Genomic DNA, 21,226 nt, shown 5'->3' with positions numbered 1-21,226 from the left:
TATCGCGCGCACTAGAGAAAAAGATTAAAGTATCCCAGTGAACGTGCTCGGTAACCGATGATCCATCCTCGATGGATGCGATGCGAACGCGCGCATCTCTCGCCATCCCCCGACACGTCACGAAAGGCGGGCACAGGCGAGAGACAGGGAATGTGGCGAGGTGTATAAATGAAAAAGAAACGTCGTGAGACGTGGCGCGACGAGAGAAGCGACGCGAGAGACTCGACTGTAATATCTATATTACGTGAGCGAGAAGCGCAGGATATATATGTGTGTGTGTGTGTGTATATATATATATATATATATATATATATATATATATATATACATATTGCCCGCTATGTATGTATGCGGGAATTACGCGAGCGCCGATGGGAACGCGAATGTACGCGCGCGGCCCGTTCGCGCCGCAGGCTTCGTATACATATTCAAATTGAATTATACGCGCTACCAGACGCGTTGATTCGAAATCATTCGACGGCTTGGCATCTCCAAAACAAGCTAGTATCGCACCCCTCCGCGCCCGTCAGCCGCCCGTCAGCTACCCCGTGTGAGTTTCTACTCTACAGGGCTGTCGTCCCCTCCATCCTGACTAATGGAAATTCTCGACGAGAAGTTGGTTAAACGCATTCGCTTTGCATACGTATCGAAACGCCTATTGCTGTATCATCTCATACAACTTGCGCAAACGATGCTTCGATGCAAACATCGTTTTTGTCCAATTTGAAAGTCGCGATTCGGTGTACCGAAATGTTGTTTGGTCAGCGATGACGAAATGTAATTATGCGATATTCGAATCACAGGAATCGAAACCTTTCGAATTTTAATCTCCGTTTCATAACACAAAAAGACACGATACTGAAAATAACACGTCGCGTTGAAAAAAAAAAACTAAATAAAATATGGTGGTAAAACGGTAAAAATTCGTATTGTCAGTGTTAATATCGCAAGTGTAAGAGGAGAACGTTTCGTAGGGTCATATGTCAATGCTCGCGTGACTGCGTTCATTTCTTCCTGGTGAAAGAAGCGAGTGAATAAATTAAGAAGACGCCTGGCGCGGGAAAAGTAACGAATCTTCTGTCGTGTCTTCTCGTGTCGCCGTGAAAATTATTCTTCCCTTCTTCCTTTTACCGTTGCTCGGCGCGCCTTTCCGCCATCGTTGTTTATCTCATTAAAGGAACGTGGAAAACGGATAATCCCCGGTTGACAAATCGCGCCTGGCGTCGACGGAGTCGGTTCTATGTTCGCTTCTTTCAGGAGCGTAACTTTATCGCTGGTGGAAAGAACGGACGGAAGTGTCGAGCGGAAAGGGGTTTTAGAGTGCTGACGACGCTGGGCGATGGATAGGAGAGTAACCGGGCCCTGGCGCTCCTGGCGGATAGGAAGCTCCGTAATGGACGCTTTAATTCCATAGGAGAATAAATTGCAATTTTTCCGACCGTGCGACGTCGGCCGTGGAACCGCGAGAACGGCCGACCCCTCGTTAGCTGTACCAGCCGTGTCAAAAAAAAATACCGTGATTCAATTTGAAGAGTATACGCCGTCCCATATTAAATCTTGAAACGATCAGTTGATGGAATGATATTTAGTAACTGGAAAAAAAAGAAGCTATCGTATCTTTAATAAGAAAGAAATATGAATGTATATAATTATATATCTCGTATCTGATCTAACATTAATTTAATTACGAAAAGTGATAAAAAGCAAACATTCATAAAACCTCAAGCATTTTTTATTAAATTCGCTAAAATATTTCTAGAATGTTTACGCCACGAAAATATTTCAATCGAGCTTTTAATTGTAAGCTAAATTGAGCTTTTAATAAGAAAAGACGAGGTCAGACTTTTATTAGTTTGATCCAATTTTAAATGTTTTATGTTATTCGCATATCGATTTCGTACTTATGGACAATTCATTCCGTAAATGTCGTCCGTATTTCTTTTTAATGACATCTTATTTTCTATCATTGAATTTAATTCAGTGCCAGTTGGGAATTGTTTAATTATGGAACTTTGATTCGTTGATTCTTTCTATTCAAATATATATTTATCTATTCAATGTTTCTTGTAACATGAACTATTTATGTCTCGTTCAAATTTCGAGAGACATTAATAATACCTTTATTTAAAAATACAAATTAAGAAGAATAAGTGTGCCGATTGTAAGAAAAATATCGACGTTATATTTTCACTTTGCTTTATATAAATTTCTGTTTAATTACATTTACTTGTTCAATGTTTTTTCAAATGAGCGCACATATTTTCTCATATTATACGAAAACGGCGGAAAATTTTCAATATTTTAAGCCGACCAGATTCCACTCAACGTTGTTAACACATTATATTCGAGCAACGAGACACAAACTCGACCTTACGCCGCACACGACCTATCTCTGCCAGGTTTGAAATGTGTATACGTCAGCACGCAGAAGAGCACCGCGTATGTGGATGGAAACCCATTTAAATTAAATTAATATTTGCCGTGCGGCCAAACGCGAAGGGAGGTAACGCGATCGTACGCATAGTCGGACAAAGAGCGCGAATCTGGAATTTCGATACCAAAATGCGCATAAGGCTGGTGCAATTATTTATGATAAATCTATACGCATTTGCGTATATGCATTTGCCTATCGAGCGCATCCTGTGCCTTCTCCCCTCTCTACGGCCGTCTCGCCTTTATATGTACTCTTCGCCCCCGCGAACATTATCGTTGGCTGATGCGAGCTCATCGCACGTATGGGGCTATATGTATTTATATATATATATATATATATATATATAAATGGTCGCGTTTACAATCAACACCGAACGAGCCAGAGTGAGATGACATCGGCGCGGCGCGGCGCAGCGCGACCCTGCATCGGAAATTGCACACACGGCATATCGACCCGACAGACACGGACGGACACGGACGGACACGGACGGACGAAATTTCAAGCGAATCACCGTGGAATCCCCGCGTCCTTTTTCGAATTCGGTCGTAGTACCGACGAGCCCGAAATGACTCCCGATCCGTAATTACCGTTTCGCTTCGTTTCCATAAATGAGCTCTGCGTACGCCACGCCGCGCCGCGTTTACGTGTTATTTAGAGGCCGGGCGTATATATCAGAATGCGTTTAAATACATCCCGTATTCGTTTCGCGATTCACCGCCACCAAAACTCGCCCTCGACGCCCGCGGGAAACGCGTTAATGTAATTGCCGCGTATTTCCAGTAATATTCCTACAGCGTGCGCAAGTTTTCCGATGCACGCGGGTCTTTGCTCTGAAAATCACGGCTTTAATACGCCGTATTTTGATATTAATTAGCGATAGAGTACGTACAGTTCGCTCAGGTGCGCCATTCGGGGATTTATCACGTGGCTAAATTCATTGAAGTATTATCAACACAGTGTCTCATCGATCGAGCAATCGGCACTCTCTATCACCTCTTTGACAACCAAAAATTTTACGAATAAAATTAATTACCATCGATGGTTTTCACGCAATTCTCTCTCACCCTCTTTTTTTTTTTTTTTTTTTTTTTTTATTTATTTTTTTTGTGATGTCGCGAAGCATCGTTCTCGAGCACGCCGGCTTCGAATCGATTTTATAATACGTTCGGTAGTCAGTAACGCGTAATGTTATTCAAATCACATGCAGATTGCTCCGTTATCGGCTACTTTTTCAATTACGACGTGGCGGGCTATAAAATGTAATGCCGACACCGGGAGCGAAACTTTTTTTTCAAGTTATCTGAGCCCGTGCCGAATAGCTATAAACTTTAAGTATGAGATATTGCTCTTGTGCATTTTTATACCGATCGCGATCAATTCGCGATTATGAGACGCGATGATGTATCCAATAAGATTCGTGTCGATTGACGAATAACCGAGAGCGTACAATACAACCTACGTATTCAACATGTATTCAATATATATAGATACTACAAAACATATTTCACAGCTCGATCATCTATATCCTCGATTACGCTAAATTTTAGTTTGCAATAAAACTTTATTGCGCGGGACGAGAAACATTTCTCCGCGTATATCATACAGAATTTCACGTGAATAAATTTTTGAGAATACGCAAGAATCGCTCTGAAAGAGTCTACGTCCTGTACTATTTTCATTCCTACTAAAGTATCTCCCCTTACCCGCGGAATGCTCCCTCATTTCCTATCTCTCTCTCTCTCTCTCTCTCTCTCTCTCTCTCTCTCTCTCTCTAAAAGTGGTCCGACATTCATTTCACGAGATGCAACGGCGGCATGTCTCGCTTTTCGCAATCTAATTTTCACCGGCGTTTAATCTTTGTGTACACTCTCCGGCTCTCGTGCAACCCAGCCGCGCGAGTCTCTCAGGAAAGGATAGAGAGAGTGGCGGGCACGTGTAAGCTTTTTCAATATTTTTCGAGCCGTGCTATTACTCCCGCCTTGACAACGCGCCCCTACATTTCTCGCACGCTTTTTCTTTATCGTTTCCGTGGAAATCACATTCATCGGCTTTTATCGTTTGTTTTTTTATCGTCTCACTGAAATGATTTATTCCCTGAAAGTAAATAGAATGAGAATTAAACAATTTTGAATAGATAAATGTTAGCGGATAAAGCAAATTAGTCTCCAAATATTTGTCACGTTTTCATGCTCAGCATGCGCTCCAATTGGTTATATCAAAAATATATTGCGGAGTTAATGCTTCGCCACAATTGTTCCAAAATTCATAAAGATTATGTCTCATTATATTTCCGACACATATTTTCAACTAACAAATCACGTATGATAAATCACAATTATTGGAATATAATAGGTTAATAGCTTCCCTGTGTTAGATATAACTGCGGTCAATGAATGTACGTGCGTCCACCAGTTTAATTTCGATCTATTCAAATTAAACAGAAATTAGTTCAGCATTAATAATTACAGTTATTATACACGTAGCGACACTTTATAAAATCGTATGCATATAATTTATTTTTACTTAGAGTGTATGCAGAGTGTGAGAAGATGATTCAAATATTTTATTATTATCAGATTTCAGAATTATTGCGCAAGAGCTAATAAATTGTAAATTATAATTGCGATCCTGAAAAACAAAGCAAAATGTATGTAGCGGTAAATAACGCGAACAATTAAATTGAACAAATTGCTCAATTGGCATTGTTATGTCTCCCATAGGCTTTATTTGTATCGCGTTTTGTATTGTTGATTAGTATCGAGAGGATGGTGTACTCGCAGTAGAGATGGTCTTTCTTTGCGAATCCCTTTCCTATTTCTACTCTCTGTCTTTCTATTTCCTTGTTCATCGACTTTTAATGGAATCGAGCAAATGGTCAATTTTAGCGACGGACGATCGAAAACTACTATAGTTGGAAGATAGATTCGATACCACGCCGAAATCTATCTGGCATTGCTTTTTCGTGCGCAACAGAAGTTTTCGAGGTTCTGACAGTTGGAAAACGATATTCCGTAATGCGTATTATTTTTCCTGATTTAACTATACATAATTAAAGTTTTCATAATAGTGTCCAATCCAATATTCTACGACAAATGCTTAAATGTAATTATATATATTTTATAAAGATAAGAAAAATTAAATTAACATGGCTTTTCAACTTTTTGTTTTATCACGAGTTATAATTCTGTTTATATTTATCGGGATTATGATGCAATAATTGCGTTATCTATCATTATATATGTACACAAATAAACAGTTGTGTGATGCATGAAAATTATATTGTAGTTCAAATAAAATTGCTGCAAATTATATAAAAAACATGGATATATAACGAAAGCAGTAAGTCATGGTCTTGTTATGCGTATATATACGTTATTCTACGTGTACGCAACGACTATGGTCAACTAATGGACCTGTTACGAGCAATTCCGGTAGAACGACAATTGCGCACGGTGGTACAATACGTTCGTATAAGAGTAATTCCGAATGAGCAATTCGATCAAAAATTACCTGCGTTTCGCGCTCGTGCGCGTTGGCGGAATAATATTTAGCGTAAATTGCGCTCGACCGAAGCACGGGCACGCGTACGTGCGTGAAGCGGCATCCAAACTACATTTGCAGGATTAGAGTAGTCGTTTTTGCCAATTGTAGCATCGTCGACTGTCTTTTCTGCAAATTTAATTTTGTAACGAAAACGACAAAACTATCTATCATTTTTCAGTGACATCTTGTCTTCGTTTCTTTAGCAAAAAAATTGCTTTTATCTGCTTTTATAAAATCAGCTTACATACTTTAGGAAATTACTTTGTTGTTGATTAAAATAATATACGATTTTACTTTTTTTATTTATATTATTTAAAATTTATTTTTATAATTGTACAAGAGTTTTAAGATCTTTAAGTCACTAATATTGTATAGAGAGAAAAAATCAGGAAAACTATAGTCTTACAACTTAAAAAATTTTATCTTAATATCCACATAATGCAGTTAGTTGATTATTTTCTTTGAAAGTAAAAAGTTCTATCATCACATGGATCAAAGACATTTTAAAAATACTTGCTATATATGTTGCGGGATATCGCATCAATGTTTACCGCAATAAACCGCTGTTATTTTCCAATACATTCTTCTTTTAATGACCGATAAAGAGTATTTGATGACGATGCGACATTTTATGATAGGGGTTAGTCACCGTTTTAAAAACGCTGCAATAAAATGCCGCGCGAGCCGCGAAATTCCACAAAGTCTCCTGGAGTAGTTGCGCTTCAGATTAAAAAGTTTTTTTACTGCGTGCGATGCGCTTCGACATCGTAAAAGTATGTCTAATGATCTAGAAAAAGGGAGATGCCGCGTCGTAACAAGTAGTAGAAGTCGAGTTTATCGCGTACCAGGAACACCCGTAAACGTTCGTTGGACAGACATTTTTCGGTCGTGAAACGATCGTATAAACGCTAGCATTAGCCTGACAGCGCCGAGATAAACATTCTTTAGCATCTCTCAACTGGAAAATCACATTTTATTATTATCCATTAGTCTCGTCATTAGATAGACGATAAAATCATTTCGTGGCATCGAAACAATCAGGAACCAACATTTGGCAAAAAAAAAAAAAAAAATGTTTAGCTATAAAAAGATAAGACTGAAAACTCTCATTTCGCTATCGACGCTGCCGCTTGTCCATTTTCTCGCGAGAAGTGTGTTTCGTTTATTTTCGTTCAAACTTGCGAAAAGAATGCTCATAAATGACACATTGATTTTTCCTCACTGTAGAGTCGGCACGATCGCGAAGTTCCGAGACCAATTTAGTATGGCGACGTCCCTTTCCAGTCCCGTTTCAGATAGCGTAACTCCCTTTCCTTTCCCAGGGTGATTCTCTTTTACATACGTTTCTCTCTCTCTCTCTCTCTCTCTTTTTCTCTCTTTCTCTTTCTCTTTCTCATCGGAGGACGCACATCGAAGCGAAACGCGGCGCAGTCTGACAAAGGAGCGCGTCACATCCATCCATCTTGCACCGGCCGTCTCTTTATTCCCGGGGTTAAAAGCGTAGCAGCGGAGGCAGTTTGGACTTCCGACTGCACTAAATCCACTAATTTCGGTCACCGACTTCTGGCCCGGTGCATTCGTGCAGCCGTCGTGCGATCGATGACGGGAGAGATACGTCGCTTTTGCCCGACGAGTATAAATTTCGCGAATGTAATCAGATCGGATTTTTAACGTTAATTCGTAGAAGGCTGCAAACTTCCACTCAGGAACCCGATACAATTATCGGCAACATTATTCTCGGCCTTTCAATTCTTTTACGAGAAATGCGCGAATTCCACGCTCTAAAATCCGGATAATATTCTGCTTTTCTCGATGCGATAATCAAGCTCTGACCATTTTGCACATCAAGATTTTTTCTGGCTACCGCATAAAGCTCGACACTCGACGTGCGCAATACGTCATCTCTTTACGTTTTACCTAAAATCTACGACCTAAAACCGTTTTAAATGATGGAAAGTAGACTAATGACCCGAATTGCGAGAAGTAGACTAATTACCTTAGCAGAAACCGACCTAGAAAGAAAATACCTGCGTAACCGAGGACTGCAATTTTCCTTTGCAAATTAACGTTTTCCATTCCGACAGACCTAGCGAGCGTAACTGTGAACTTTTTACTTAAATTTTAATATGAGAAACGTTAAAACGCATAATTTTTATGAATGAAAGGTTTATATGATTTTCTGCTGCTTTGCGATTCTTTATTAAAAAATTACATGATTTTTGGTGCAAATAAATGATATAATTTTTAGTTAAACGCAATTTTACCTTGTGTTTGTTAATTTTTCAAATATTAATATTAATATTTCATATTATTTTTATATATACTTTGCTGTTAATACTGCTCTCTGTGTCAATATCTTTATTACATATAAATTTAATAACTCCATACATGTGAAGTGAAATTAAAGGGTTAATAATATAAAAGAAAAAAAAAACTGCAAAAGATAAAAAAGAGAAGAAAGAAAAGTGCTATATTTAAAAAAATATTTTTTTTCGAAAATAAATTGTATGTAATATCTAAAACATATAATTGTGAGAAATTGAAAATAATTACTACTATTTGACATTTTACATACATTTACATAACATTCATGTTTAAAAAGAATTAAATTTCGAATTAATAAATATTATCTAAAAAGACACTTGCAGTCCTTTTCATTTCGAATCATCCAATTTACAGAAAAAAAAGGAAATTATTTTGCCACGAAATAGACGCAATAAAACGACAAAACCTCAAAATACGTCTTAAAAAGCAGTGTTATCGAGCGACCATTATACGATATAGAAATAAATGATAATTCTATTGTGTGCCGAGTCTAATCAAAGGATCTCGTATAATCTTTTGTTCACAGGTCCGCCGACTATCCTGGTGAAGCCGCAGTCACAGCAGGTGAAGGCAGGCGGAATAGCGAGTTTCTACTGCACTGCGGAAGGAGCACCGCCCCCACAGATACACTGGCGAAAGAACGGCAAAAGAATTTCACGTAAGTCCGTGTTTTCGGCAGATTCTCTTTTTCTTCCTCCATTTCGGTTTGCATTGTCTGCGTCGCCGCCCATCCGTTGAAAATGCCCAAGAGTGCGCTTTTTGGCGCTCGTATTATAACCAACCTACGCGTCTTCGGGATGCGAAACATGGGTCACCGCGATGAAAATGGACGGGATAAAAATTCTATCGAAATTAAAAACTTCTCTAATCCAGATTCTCCCGCTTTCTCGTCCATCCCGTTTTACCGTTTCGTTCGTTCATTCTGCTGCAAAGTGCATTTTTCGTTTATTGCGCATCTCGGCTTACTCTCGGTCTCGTTACGGTTCTTTTCGTTCAAGAGATTTTTACGCTAGTCAGTAACAAAAGCCAACCGAGATTCTCTTGAATATTTCGTAAAATGCAGATATAACTTGACATTAAATTTTCATAACAAATCTCAGTCGACCAAATCATTCGCAACAGTGCAAGCACGTTAGAATATTTTCTAACTCGAATATAAGATAATAATACCTCAAAAATGATTTCAAAACGTTCGACTTATCCGCGGAATATATGTATCCGAGCGATCACAGATCGGTTATTCACATTCGTGGACGACTCACTAATCCGACGAGGAATATTTGACGAGATAATGGTTAGCGACCACCGTAAAATGCAAGTATCACTTGATATCAAATTTTCTTAACGAATTTTGGTCGACCAAATAATTCGCAACAACTCGAGCACGTTAAAACATTTTCCAACTCGAGTACTTATAAGATAATAATACGTCAAAAATGATTGCACTCAAAAGGTTCGAGCTAATCCGCGGAATATATGTACTCAAGCGATCACAGATCGGTTATTCACGTTCGTGGACGACTCACTAATTCGACGAGGAACATTCGACGAGATAATGGTTAGCGACCGCTTGTAACATTCCGGACGGACAATTCGCGCGGTGTGCGCGAGCAGATGGAAAGAGCAGAAGCGGGAGAGACGGTAACAGGGGGGCGGGCCACCCACTCACGAAATTTATACAGCGCGCGATCCAATTCCCATTCAATATTTCTCGGGCCGCGGAATTGGATACGAGAGAGGACACACATACCCCCTTTTATTAGATTCCGCAACGGCGCAATTTTCGATCTTATATACCGCGGCCGTGTGAATCGTCCGCCGGTTGCCACCGCCGATCATTTTCGCGCGCTCTCGATCGCGCCTGGTATTTTCTCGCCTTTTGTGACGAGAATATTCCTTTTCACGAGCCGCATACGTCCGCCTCAATCTTCCGTCTTATGTCGACAGAATCCCAGTCTCGCTACGTGGTGCACCAGTATGAAAATGGTGCTTTACTGCGGATCGAACCTGTCAAACCAGCGCGCGATAATACCGTCTACGAGTGTCTAGCTGAGAACGGGGTTGGTGACGCTGTTTCGGCCGAGGCGACACTCACCGGTTACGAAGGTAAGTGAGATTGCCATTATCGTTTATCCGCATTCCAATTGATAAGCGAATATTTCATCCGTCAGCGAGGAAAATTGTGTATTTCCCAAACGAAAATTGTCTTTCATACAATATCAACGTTTTTAATTATATTACTATATTTCGGAATAAGAACGAAAAAATGATAAATTGTTAATTTGCACGTCTTCAAAATTCATTTTTTTTTTTTTTTTTTATTATTACTATTTTTCTTGGGTTTTTCGATTAAATAGTGAAAATGTTATGAAATTCAAACTTTTTTTTTTTTTTTTTCATAAGTATTTTACTTATAAAATCAATCATAAATTCAATCTCTCCACCATTTTCCCTACTTCACGCACAAATCTGTCTTGTTTCCTTAAAAATCTACGAATGTATATTGGTCTATCCGAAAGTTACAAAAAGTTTTGCAATATGCGAGTCGCAAAAGTTTGCAAAGTATATATACATATACATATATTACATGGAGGAATATATTTATAATATGAAATGCTGTTATTAATTATGATTACGTATGTAAGCAAAGCAAGCATGAAAACATGCAGCAAGGATTTCTCGGAAATAGATAAACGTAACAATTTTCATGCCACGGAAGCCGCGGAGAAATGTATCACTCAACCTTGTCGTGTAAAATTTTGCTTTTATGATGAAAGAAGGAAGAGAGCACCCTTATTTCGAAACTACATGCCTCAGCATAATTTTCGTCGGCAAGCTCGTGTTCAAAAGGACTACGTTATATGGTACGGCGAAAAGTTTTAGTTTTATCCTTCTGGTAGAGCGAGGAGGATAGTAGTAATAAAGCCGAAAGAGAACACATGTTTTTGTGTTTTATAACAAAGTCACTTGCCTTGGGAACAGTTTTCCCGAGCGATACCGCGCAATAACTATTAGCGCTATCGGGGACGTCGCGCTGCGTTGTTTAATATTTAAAGGAAGCTTCCGGGACAGCTGCCACCGTTTAGTAATGTTTGAAGCTTTAAGCTTTCTATCCCGCACCGTGTAGTTTGACTGCGTCGCGCGAATAACGGCTTCGAAACTGGTTAGTGATTTAAACCTCGCTTAAATGTGTTCCTTGAGTCTGTTGACGTGGATGGATATATATTATTTATTTGTGATTTATATTTTTAAATCGGCAATTCTGTAGTTGCGACGACAACGCACGACTACATCGTTCCTTAATCGCTGCTTCTTAAACTAAAAGCTTGAAATTTTTCGGCCACGTTAATGTATAATTGAAAATTAAAATATATATAATGCATGTTACAACATTTTCCAAACTTTGATTCTGCGTTACATCAATAGATAACGAGGCAAATGTTTTTTTAAATTAAACAGAAACTTTCTTTTTCTCCTTCTTTAGTTGTGCAATATTTATACGAAAGCCTTAATATAGTGTCCACTTCGGTGACAGGGAAACAGAAGTAATAAAAAAAGAAAAAACCCGACACCGATAAATCGTTTATTTTTTTTTTAGAAGAGAATATCTTAAACTTTTGCAAAACGTTTTAACTGACTTGTAGCTAGTTTTATAATATGATTCTAATTCTAATTTGTCAACCGACGAATATCTTTACTCGTGCTTTCCATTATGGAAGAAAAAAGAGAAGCATTCGACTACTTTTAACCTTTCTGTTGTAGCGTTTCTGAGTTTTCTTTATTTAGTCTTGTTTTCGTTTATGATGCCAAGCTGGGTGATTCAATATGCACATCGAGCTTTTTTTGTTAACCTCGATTGTCGGGCATTTCCTGTCAATGCTGCTCTCATCCGGCGACTCGGTCCGACGGTTCCTCGTAAATCACGGATATTCACTTGATTCTCTGAAACCTCCGCCACGATTTCAATTCATTTGTTATAAAGTTGATTCCGGCCAGATGAGCGTGTTCCCATGGGCGCAATAATATACACGCGCGTGCGCGAACCACCGTGAAATCAGTATTCGTCAAATTGATCGTCAGTTTTCGCCGCGCCGTTTTATTCGCGTCCCTATTTTATTTGCGGATCATTAATGCGAACCGACCGAGAGCGAGCTTTCTGATGAATGAAAATAATTTTAGCGAGGCATCTCGCAAAGCAAAATGCATTCCACGTCGGTTGTGCAGCATTATTTGGTCCGCGTTTCTGCTTACTCTAAGAATAATTCAACGCGCGCTTTTACTCTAGTCTGCTGGACGAAAACATTTTTTTAAAGGGCAAAAAAAACAACTTTTGACAAAACACATAATTAATTCCGTCTATGTTCTTGAATTTAAAGCCAAATTGAAGTTGTGCGCAATGAAAAACGGTGATCGCCAAGCATGTTTGCTAATTGCACGCTAAATCGCGAGAGTTAAACACGTATTTTCTCGTGGAAAATTCACCCGACTAATCGCTGACTCTCGGCAACGTACGCGTGTGCTTTTATATCTGTACATTTTTCTAATGTGTCCTCGCTTATGTCGCAAAATTGCTGAAGCATGGTTTTCTTTTTTTTCGTGGAAACTATTTTTACGTCTCGTATAAAAACTTTTAAAAACGATTATCCAATATTTTAAGCAAAGTTTTATAATTACGAAAATTGTTTGAAAGAAACACAATATTCTTGATAAGCGATATTTTTGCAAAGTCCATGTGCTTCTATTTATCGCCACACGTAAGCTCATGTTAGCTATATCGACCCTTCTGCTGTACGTATACCATGCAAACTTCGTTATCCAATCCATTGATACGATAAATACCTGCAAGCTCGCGGTAAAGCCTCATTCGGATAATGCGATTAATTGTTAGCCGAGGCATGTAATGATATAATGACGTAACGATCGCGGTTATATGATACGCGCATACAGAAAACAAAAACGCGCAAACGATTAGTCAGATAAATGGAAATATTGACCGAGCATCTGCTACTTTATTTGTTTAATTTTTCATACTTCAAAAATACACACTCTTTATGATGCTTATTATATATTTGATTGCAATACTACTCGAAAATGATAATTACGCGCTATCGTATGACATATTATTTTTATTAAAGTAAAATTTACAAATTTATTTCAAAACATTTCTATCTCAAGAATATTTTTTGATAAAATTCCGTATAATAATAACATATATTGGATAATTGCATTGCATCTCGTGCCTGTATCGAACAAATCGAACTCTTGTAAAACTAGGGGAGGGAGTGCAAATACGATGTGATGCGCGAGGAATATCGGATATAATGTAAGGATCAACAGACATTACGGGAAACACCCGCATTGCCGTAGTAGAACTTTCATGAGAATTTCGTTTCTCTTTTCCTCCATCTTATAATACTACCATTCTTTCTTACGGCAAAAATCTGAAAACCATTTCGAGATACGTGGCCAGGAACATCGTACTGGCTTGTTATTATTATTATTGCGGTTTTATTCCGAGTATCTGCTATCTATCGTAATCCGAGAGATCGTACCAGCATTACAAATTATTTGTCAATCTTATCGAAATCATAAAAATACACCTTTAATGACAAAATAATATCTTGCAAATATCTTGATGAAAAAATGTTAGATTTCAAAAAGTAAAATTATAACAACACATAACATAACACATAACACATATAAACAGAAAATAATAAATTAATTATTTCTTTCTCTCTTAATTTTTAATATTTTACATTATTAATATAGTTAATTATATGTTAATATATAACAAATATATTTTTTGACTTCATATTTTTCTCAAAGTAGTTTAAATTTTTTTAACAAGGCAACAAACAAAATATTTTATTAGGATATAAAATTAGATTATTATTTAAATAATATTCGTTTTTATCGATACAGCTCTCATTATTGATTTTGTCAAAGGACGGCATCTAAATTCGTTGTTTGAGCAAGAACATTGAACAATATCTGAGTTTAATACAACAGTAATTGCGCGCCAACAAGTAATAGAATAAAAATTTGCACGATTTACGTGAGAATTTGTCGTGATGGCGACACGGCAATTCAGGATTCCCCGAAGCGCGGCTACAGTTCTTGCGCGTGCCCGACAAAAACAGATTGTTGAATTATTGGTTGCGTTTCTCTCGACGGGATAATGTCGTTTTCCGGTGACATGTTCTTGGATCGATGTTTCCCTTGTGCGAACAAAACAACGCACGTCCGAAAGCTCCGTAAGTTTCGATGGCAAATGGAAGATCCGACAATGCTCTCGTTTCTCGCGTTTCCACTGCACGGAAAGTCATGCAATGTTAAAGGCGGGATTGTGTGTCGTGTCACGTTTTCATTCCCGGGGCGATTCATCGCGCTCTATCGCTAAATGCACAAAGTATATTAACCCTCCTGATGATGCTGCCCCAATTTCGCGTCCCCTGCAGGGAGTTAGAATTAAATTTGCACGAGGACTAAGTGGCGTCTTTGGTTCTCGTAGTCGTGTTGAGCGAACTATCCACTTCGTTCTGCATTCTCCGCATCGAAACGTCGAAAGTTCGATGGGAAAATGCTCTCGTTTCATTTGCACCCTTTCGCGTTTCTCCTTTCCGAAACTCTGTCACAAAATAATTCTTTTAGAATGCCTTCGGCCACTGAATCAGCAGAAGCGGAAAACGGTTCCGTTTTAATTGCTATTGTACAATCGGCACCCAATGTAAGAACGCGATGAACGCTCCACGATATTCAGAATGGAAATTGCGTTAAATCCTGCACAGACGCGAATAACGAATGAACAATGGCTCTATGGCGAAACGCGCACTGTTACCTTATTTCTTCCGCTTTGCCGCAGCTCGCAGAGCGGTAATTAAGAGAGCGTTACACTGCGAGGATCGATGCGTTGCGATAACAGCGACATTATTTTAATGAGACGTAATATTCATTTCTTATTCTTTTGTGAAATATTTCTTTAGACCTGGCAATCTTACAGATTAAGAAATTTATACAAATTGCTTAAACGAGATAACCAGCTACCTTTTATATATATAAATTTTTTTTTGGTTTAATCTAAAATTTACTCTCTTGTTTTATTGAAAATTTTTCGTATAAAATTATCATTTATCGTAAATTTTTAATTTTCATGATTCATCAAAATTTTCCTTTTTTTAAAGTCTATTTTTAATAAATTAATTTTTATATTATCTGATGTGTTTTGTATATCTCTCTCTCTCTCTCTCTTTTTCTTTCTGAAACTTTATAATTAAAAGTCTTATTTTATTATTATTATTATAAATTATTATAAAGACTATTAATCTTTTAATGTTTTTATTAAAGAAAAATTAGTTACAAATTTTTAAAAACGGTAAATATGGTTTATGTATGTTTAGTTTGGGACTGTCAATGACGTTAACTTATTTATCAAATCAAAAATTAATCTCACTGTGATAGATTTTGCGACTTTAACCTTACAGTTAAAGTTCACACATTAATAGTTGAAGATAGAAATTCATGATTTTTAATTTTTATTTTATTTAAATAAGCAAGTACTTGGACGAATGTAAAATAAAGTTACGCTCATTGTTTTGCCATTTCTTAAATGTTTCTGAACTCCAACGGTTTGCTACGAAACGAAGGACTCAAATGGTCAGAATATTCATTAAATCCGATACTTAATTAGCAAGCTACGTTAAGATTTCTTTTTCTTTGCTCGCGATTTCCCTGCTATTTATCTTTACGTCGTCTATGCAATTCACCATCAGTGACTTTTTGCTGGTATGCCTTTGGTATGTAAGAACAATTGCGAGGAAAACAACTGGATCTCGTCTGTTTTGTCTTTCAATCCTCCGTGAACACTTTTTTTTGCGCGAAATAATTCGAATGAAACTTTTGTCAAGTCGAATGTTTTAATTTAAGAAGCAATTGAACATTGGAAAAAAACAAATTTACGAAATAGCTAAAACTGTCTCGATAAACGTCGTAAATAAGTACAGGGCTTTGCTCGTATTCGCATTTGATACGTGCAAATGTCGATTTGAGTGTGCGCATACCAGTACCTGTAATACGAAGTAATTAAAGAAACAGAGATTTTACGATCTTGCGGACCATTTAATTATTGTTCTGTAGTTTCAACATGAAATTGTTAATACTTTAATTAATTGAAGTTCAATTAATTATAATAACAGCATTATTTGTATAGTTCTTAAATATTCAAATTGTAGGTTGTTGAAAATTTTTCTTAAACGATTTAGATTGCGATTGTATAGAAAGTTCTAAATGTGAAAAAAATGAACATTTTGATATTCTGATTTCTCATCATAGGATTACTAAAAAAATTTTATTTTATAATGAAATAGCTTTAAAATGTATAGTAAGAACATATGAATTAAATTGAAATTTTTTTGTACTTAAGAATAAAACTAACACAAACATTAAATAATTAATATGAAATCGTTGATAATATAGAAATATTTTTTTATAAAACAAAGAGAATTTTTTTGTTATGCTATATAATCTGGGCTCTTTGAGATATCGGCGATAAGAAATTTTACTGTATTTGGTTTATTTTTATTTTAATTTTTTAATATAGTGCATTTTCTGACACGCGCAGATAAATTTAAATATTAGGTTATATTATAAAATAAAATCTATTACATTTTTAAAAAATGCGAAAGAATGAAATATTTACAATACTCAATATTTTACAAAATAAAAGTGCGCCACAGATAATCCATTCAATTGTATCATTTTCTGGAATTCAAAAGTCAGTCTATATATTGCATATTGGGCAAATTAAACATTTTAAAACCGTAAGCCATATGTTTATTGCAATCAGCGATCACTATTGATTAATTCCATTGCGGCACGGTAATACAAACTGAATCTGAATATATTTAATTTGCACTGTACATCGAAACCATATAAATATACGAAAAATATTTTTTCAAACAATGTAGTATCGATATATAAAGCCACTGAAAAATGATACAAACAAGAATACACAATAAATCAAATCGATATGCCAATTATATAAATATATATAATTTCAATTCTTGGAGTACGAAATTTCCGTGGTAGACATCTCCGCCGTGACTTATGAATTTTGCATTACAATTACTTTATAAAAAATGCGGTTACTACGTTAACTATCACGAAGTAATCGATTAAGCGTGATGAGCATCGCGCAAGAGAGCTCGGACGGAAATATTGATACCGGCAGCGGTGAAGCGTGAAAAGCTTGAAGAGACTCGGCGCACTGTCAATCCCCCCGGGTATTACAACAGCTGATGTAAACTCGTACGAGAGGTGGGAGCAGCGGACAATATTTACTCCTGCTCTGGAGAAAAAGGGTGGCGGGATTTCTGTTTCGGGACATGGGATTCTTTTGTTTCGTACGCGGAGAAGTTGTTTCCTTTCGCTGTACTCCATTTCGCTTGTTTGTCCCTTGCTTTTGCTCCCCAGGCCAACTCATTCTTCCCTTTTCCTCCCTCCTGACTCCTCTTCCACCTTCGTGGCGCTTTTCTCTTGGCGAAATCAACGGTCGGGTAAGCTCGCGACCCTTACAATCGAACTTGGCCTGTTCCGTGAGAGTCAAGAGCGAGAGGACGATTCACAGGGAACGAGGAATTAGAGGAAACGCATAAACATCCCATAGTAGAAGCGCGTCTGCAATTGGCTGCCTCTTCCATTGGAGTAAAATTACAAGCCGTACGCTCCTCCAAGGCAAGATCCCAAGCTATTACCGATAGAAAATCAACCTTATCTTCTTTGGAAAACGCCTTGAAATTCCCTGAAATTGTAGCAAACGGTCTTGCGTTTGCGCGAAGATAGAAATCGAAATCTACTTTTCTGAAAATCTTTCATCGAAAAGAACGAATAAAATTCGCTGGCGGTTCTAAATTAAGAAATTTATTATTTGATATCGAAAATTAATTAAAAATCTTCGCAAATCAAGCTTTTCAGTTTCGATCACGTGATCTTTAAGATAAGAATTGGAAATTACAAATATTTAGGGGCTTTGCAATACTTAATCTTTTTCACAATTTAAAGTGAATTTTATTTTAACAAAAATATAATTAATATTATTTAATTGTCATGACAATCGACATGAGATACGAGATTGTACGTATTTAGAAGAATCGTAAAAAGTAATAGTGCATTTTATATATCAAATGTTTATCGAAAAATAATCGACTAAGAATTTTTCCGAAAATCTGTAGCTAATCGCGTGGCTAGATTTCTAAGATTCAGATTTCTCTCAAATTCAGTATATCCGCGTGATCAGAATCTACCGATTAAAGCCTGATCCGTAATGAAAAAGCGGAGGATAGAAGTTTCGAGCAGAAGAAGAGCGAAGCGTCGCTAGAGTGAACATCTTTCAAAAAAGTTTCATGAACGAGAAATCGAGAGAAGGAGAGAAAAAGATAGAGAAGGAAAATGATAAAGAGAAAGAGAGAAGTTTAAGTTAAGAAGGGAACAGTCATCTCTCTTGGTTGGAAAGAGCGTGACTTTATACTCTCTCCCTCTTGTACCTCTATTTAAACTGTCGTGGTGGTTCGCCCGGAGAATTTAATTCGCCCGAAAAAGCCGCACCTTAATTAGCAATTAATTGGCACATAAATTAGCTGCAAATTTTCACCCGCGAAGGAACGTACGTATCTCTCTCCCTCTCTCTTTCTCTCTCCTTCTGTCACCCCCTTCCATCTGTCTCACACCCGCTAACCCCTTTCGTACATCCTCTTCTATTCGGTTTTTTCTTCGCTAGTGCCGGGCCACCAACCGCGACAGAGATAAGAACGCCAGCAACTATTTCAGCAATCTAACTTTCTCGCGGGTTTCCGTAGAATTTCCTGCCCAAAGGCATTCGCTACTCCTTTCTCACTCCCCACCCACTATATCCCCCTTCAGTCACGAATTGCACTCTTAAGCCTCTCGCCAATAAAACCTCTCCAACAACGTCGATCTCGAAAAGAAGTGATCCTCTGTCGCGGTGATAAAGCGCGCGCGACGAGTTAAATCGATGAGCAAAACCTCATAGAATTAGATTTTCGGCATCTTTTGTCGTGCCGCGCGGAACAACCTGTAGCTTCGTGCCAACGAAAATTCACAAAACTGTTTGTGTATTGCATAGCGTAATCGTGCTTTGATGTTTTGTCAGGTCAATTGTTCAGAATAGCATTCATTGAAACAAATAAAAACAGTTTTACGAAAAGCATTTAGTACAAGTCTTTACGAAAAGAAACAACTTTATGAAAAAATAACTCTGTTAAAATACTTTTATAAAGAAGTGAAAACGTAAATCTTGTCGATATCTCGCGATTCATAATGCGCTATTTTCCGATCGTTTTCTTTAATTCAAAATCAAAAAAGAGAATTCCGGAAACGAGGAGGAAAACATAATTTTACGGAAAATATCGCGGAAGATTCCAAAGTGGTCGACAATAGAGAACGAAAAGGAATAGGAAGAAAAAAAGAAGTCGACTATCAAACATAAGGAGGCCAGGCAAATTGAACCTTTCCAAGCTTTATCGGAAGTAATGCGGCATTTAATAATAGATGTTTGGTCCTTTTCGGATAGGCGTGAAGATAGTAAATGGCATCAGAATAGAAAGAGAGAGAGAGAGAGAGAGAGAGAGAGAAAGAAAGGAAGATAGAGAGGATCCTGGAACGTGAAGTGGAAAGAACGATAGGAAAACGCGATCTCTCGTTCTATTCATCCACCTCGTCGCGATCCAAGAAATCCGAAACCGGTTTCAAACGGTCCAGCCTTTCAAGAGCCGTCGTCGTGCACCACATGCACGTCCTTTATTGAAATCGATCATATTCAGTTCGTGCACCTCACAATTTTCTCCGCTGAATGTACGAACTACTCTTTCCACTTCTTCTCTCTCTTTCTTCAATGCTTGGAAACGAAAAACCATTATTCGTAACCACAAAGTGGTTTCATGATTTCGTACTCCATTGCGATCGATTCGTCAATCGTACCAATTTTCGTGGTCTTGCGTGATCGTTTCTTTGTATATATACGGAATACCTCAAACATCACAATTTTATGAAAAATCTGGAACAGATAGATTTGATTATATAAATATATCTCCATTTTTAATTTCTAATTTTTTTAAATATCTATCCGATTATGTGTTAAATTGAGTTCTCTTTAAGATATCATCTAGTTAAAGTTAATCGAAACAAGGTGTTGTTATTTATCTATTACATAATCTTTGTGCATTTAATTAAAAATAGTTTAAAAATATATTTTTAATAATACTGTAACGAATCGATTTTTTTACAAGGTTTTTTTTACTTTTTTTTATCCGAACATTTTATTCGCGAAGATAGAAAATGAAATTGAAGAAATTTTTTTCCAGAGAATATATCGTGATTATTTGTAAGCTCAGAGGAAACTAGTTACGAAAATTATATCAAGATAATCGATATAATATATGATAACAAATCTTTAAGGTTTGAGATACTACAGAAGCAAATCAGATGCAGCATGAATTATGGATGTTTTTTTTTTATTTGTCCTATTTATCGAAGCACATAGAATTTTTCACATCGCAAAAACATCTTCTATGATCCGTGGGATGCACGATTCAAGAAGTGTCTTAATTGGAGATTCTCGTAATTGCATCTCCTCGTCTTATAATGAATTATTGAGTGGATTGCGTTCCAGCGCAGGCAAGTTGTTTGAAGTTGCTTGCACTTCTAGTATCTTATTTATCTCTCTTTAGTTAATACATTTGTTACTTTCACGGACCGACAATGTTTTCTTTTCGCTCGCAATTGTTGCTTTCGCTTACTCAATTTTTCCTATCGGCTCGATCGATAGTTAAAAGTTTGCATTTGAGTTGGCGACGAAATATATTTGTTTTTCACAATCGTCATAACAAAATACTGTAAGTTTTGCAAACACAA

General features: G+C 37.2%; 1 protein-coding gene across 11 annotated transcripts in view; it reads left to right on the top strand.

The window, feature by feature from the left end:
- The window catches only part of Lar (tyrosine-protein phosphatase Lar), a 399,608-nt gene that overhangs the window by 275,521 nt on the left and 102,861 nt on the right, over positions 1-21,226 (top strand). For all 11 annotated transcript variants that reach the window (XM_072893354.1, XM_072893356.1, XM_072893353.1 and 8 more), the window contains 2 exons: positions 8,829-8,960; positions 10,250-10,408. In XM_072893354.1, the coding sequence (XP_072749455.1) occupies positions 8,829-8,960; positions 10,250-10,408 (291 nt within the window). The remainder of the gene's footprint in view (positions 1-8,828; positions 8,961-10,249; positions 10,409-21,226) is intronic.

The sequence above is a fragment of the Anoplolepis gracilipes genome, chromosome 5, assembly GCF_047496725.1.
Source record: "Anoplolepis gracilipes chromosome 5, ASM4749672v1, whole genome shotgun sequence".
In the NCBI taxonomy this organism is placed as follows: Eukaryota; Metazoa; Arthropoda; class Insecta; order Hymenoptera; family Formicidae; genus Anoplolepis; species Anoplolepis gracilipes.
This window is presented reverse-complemented; position numbering and strand designations above follow the sequence as displayed.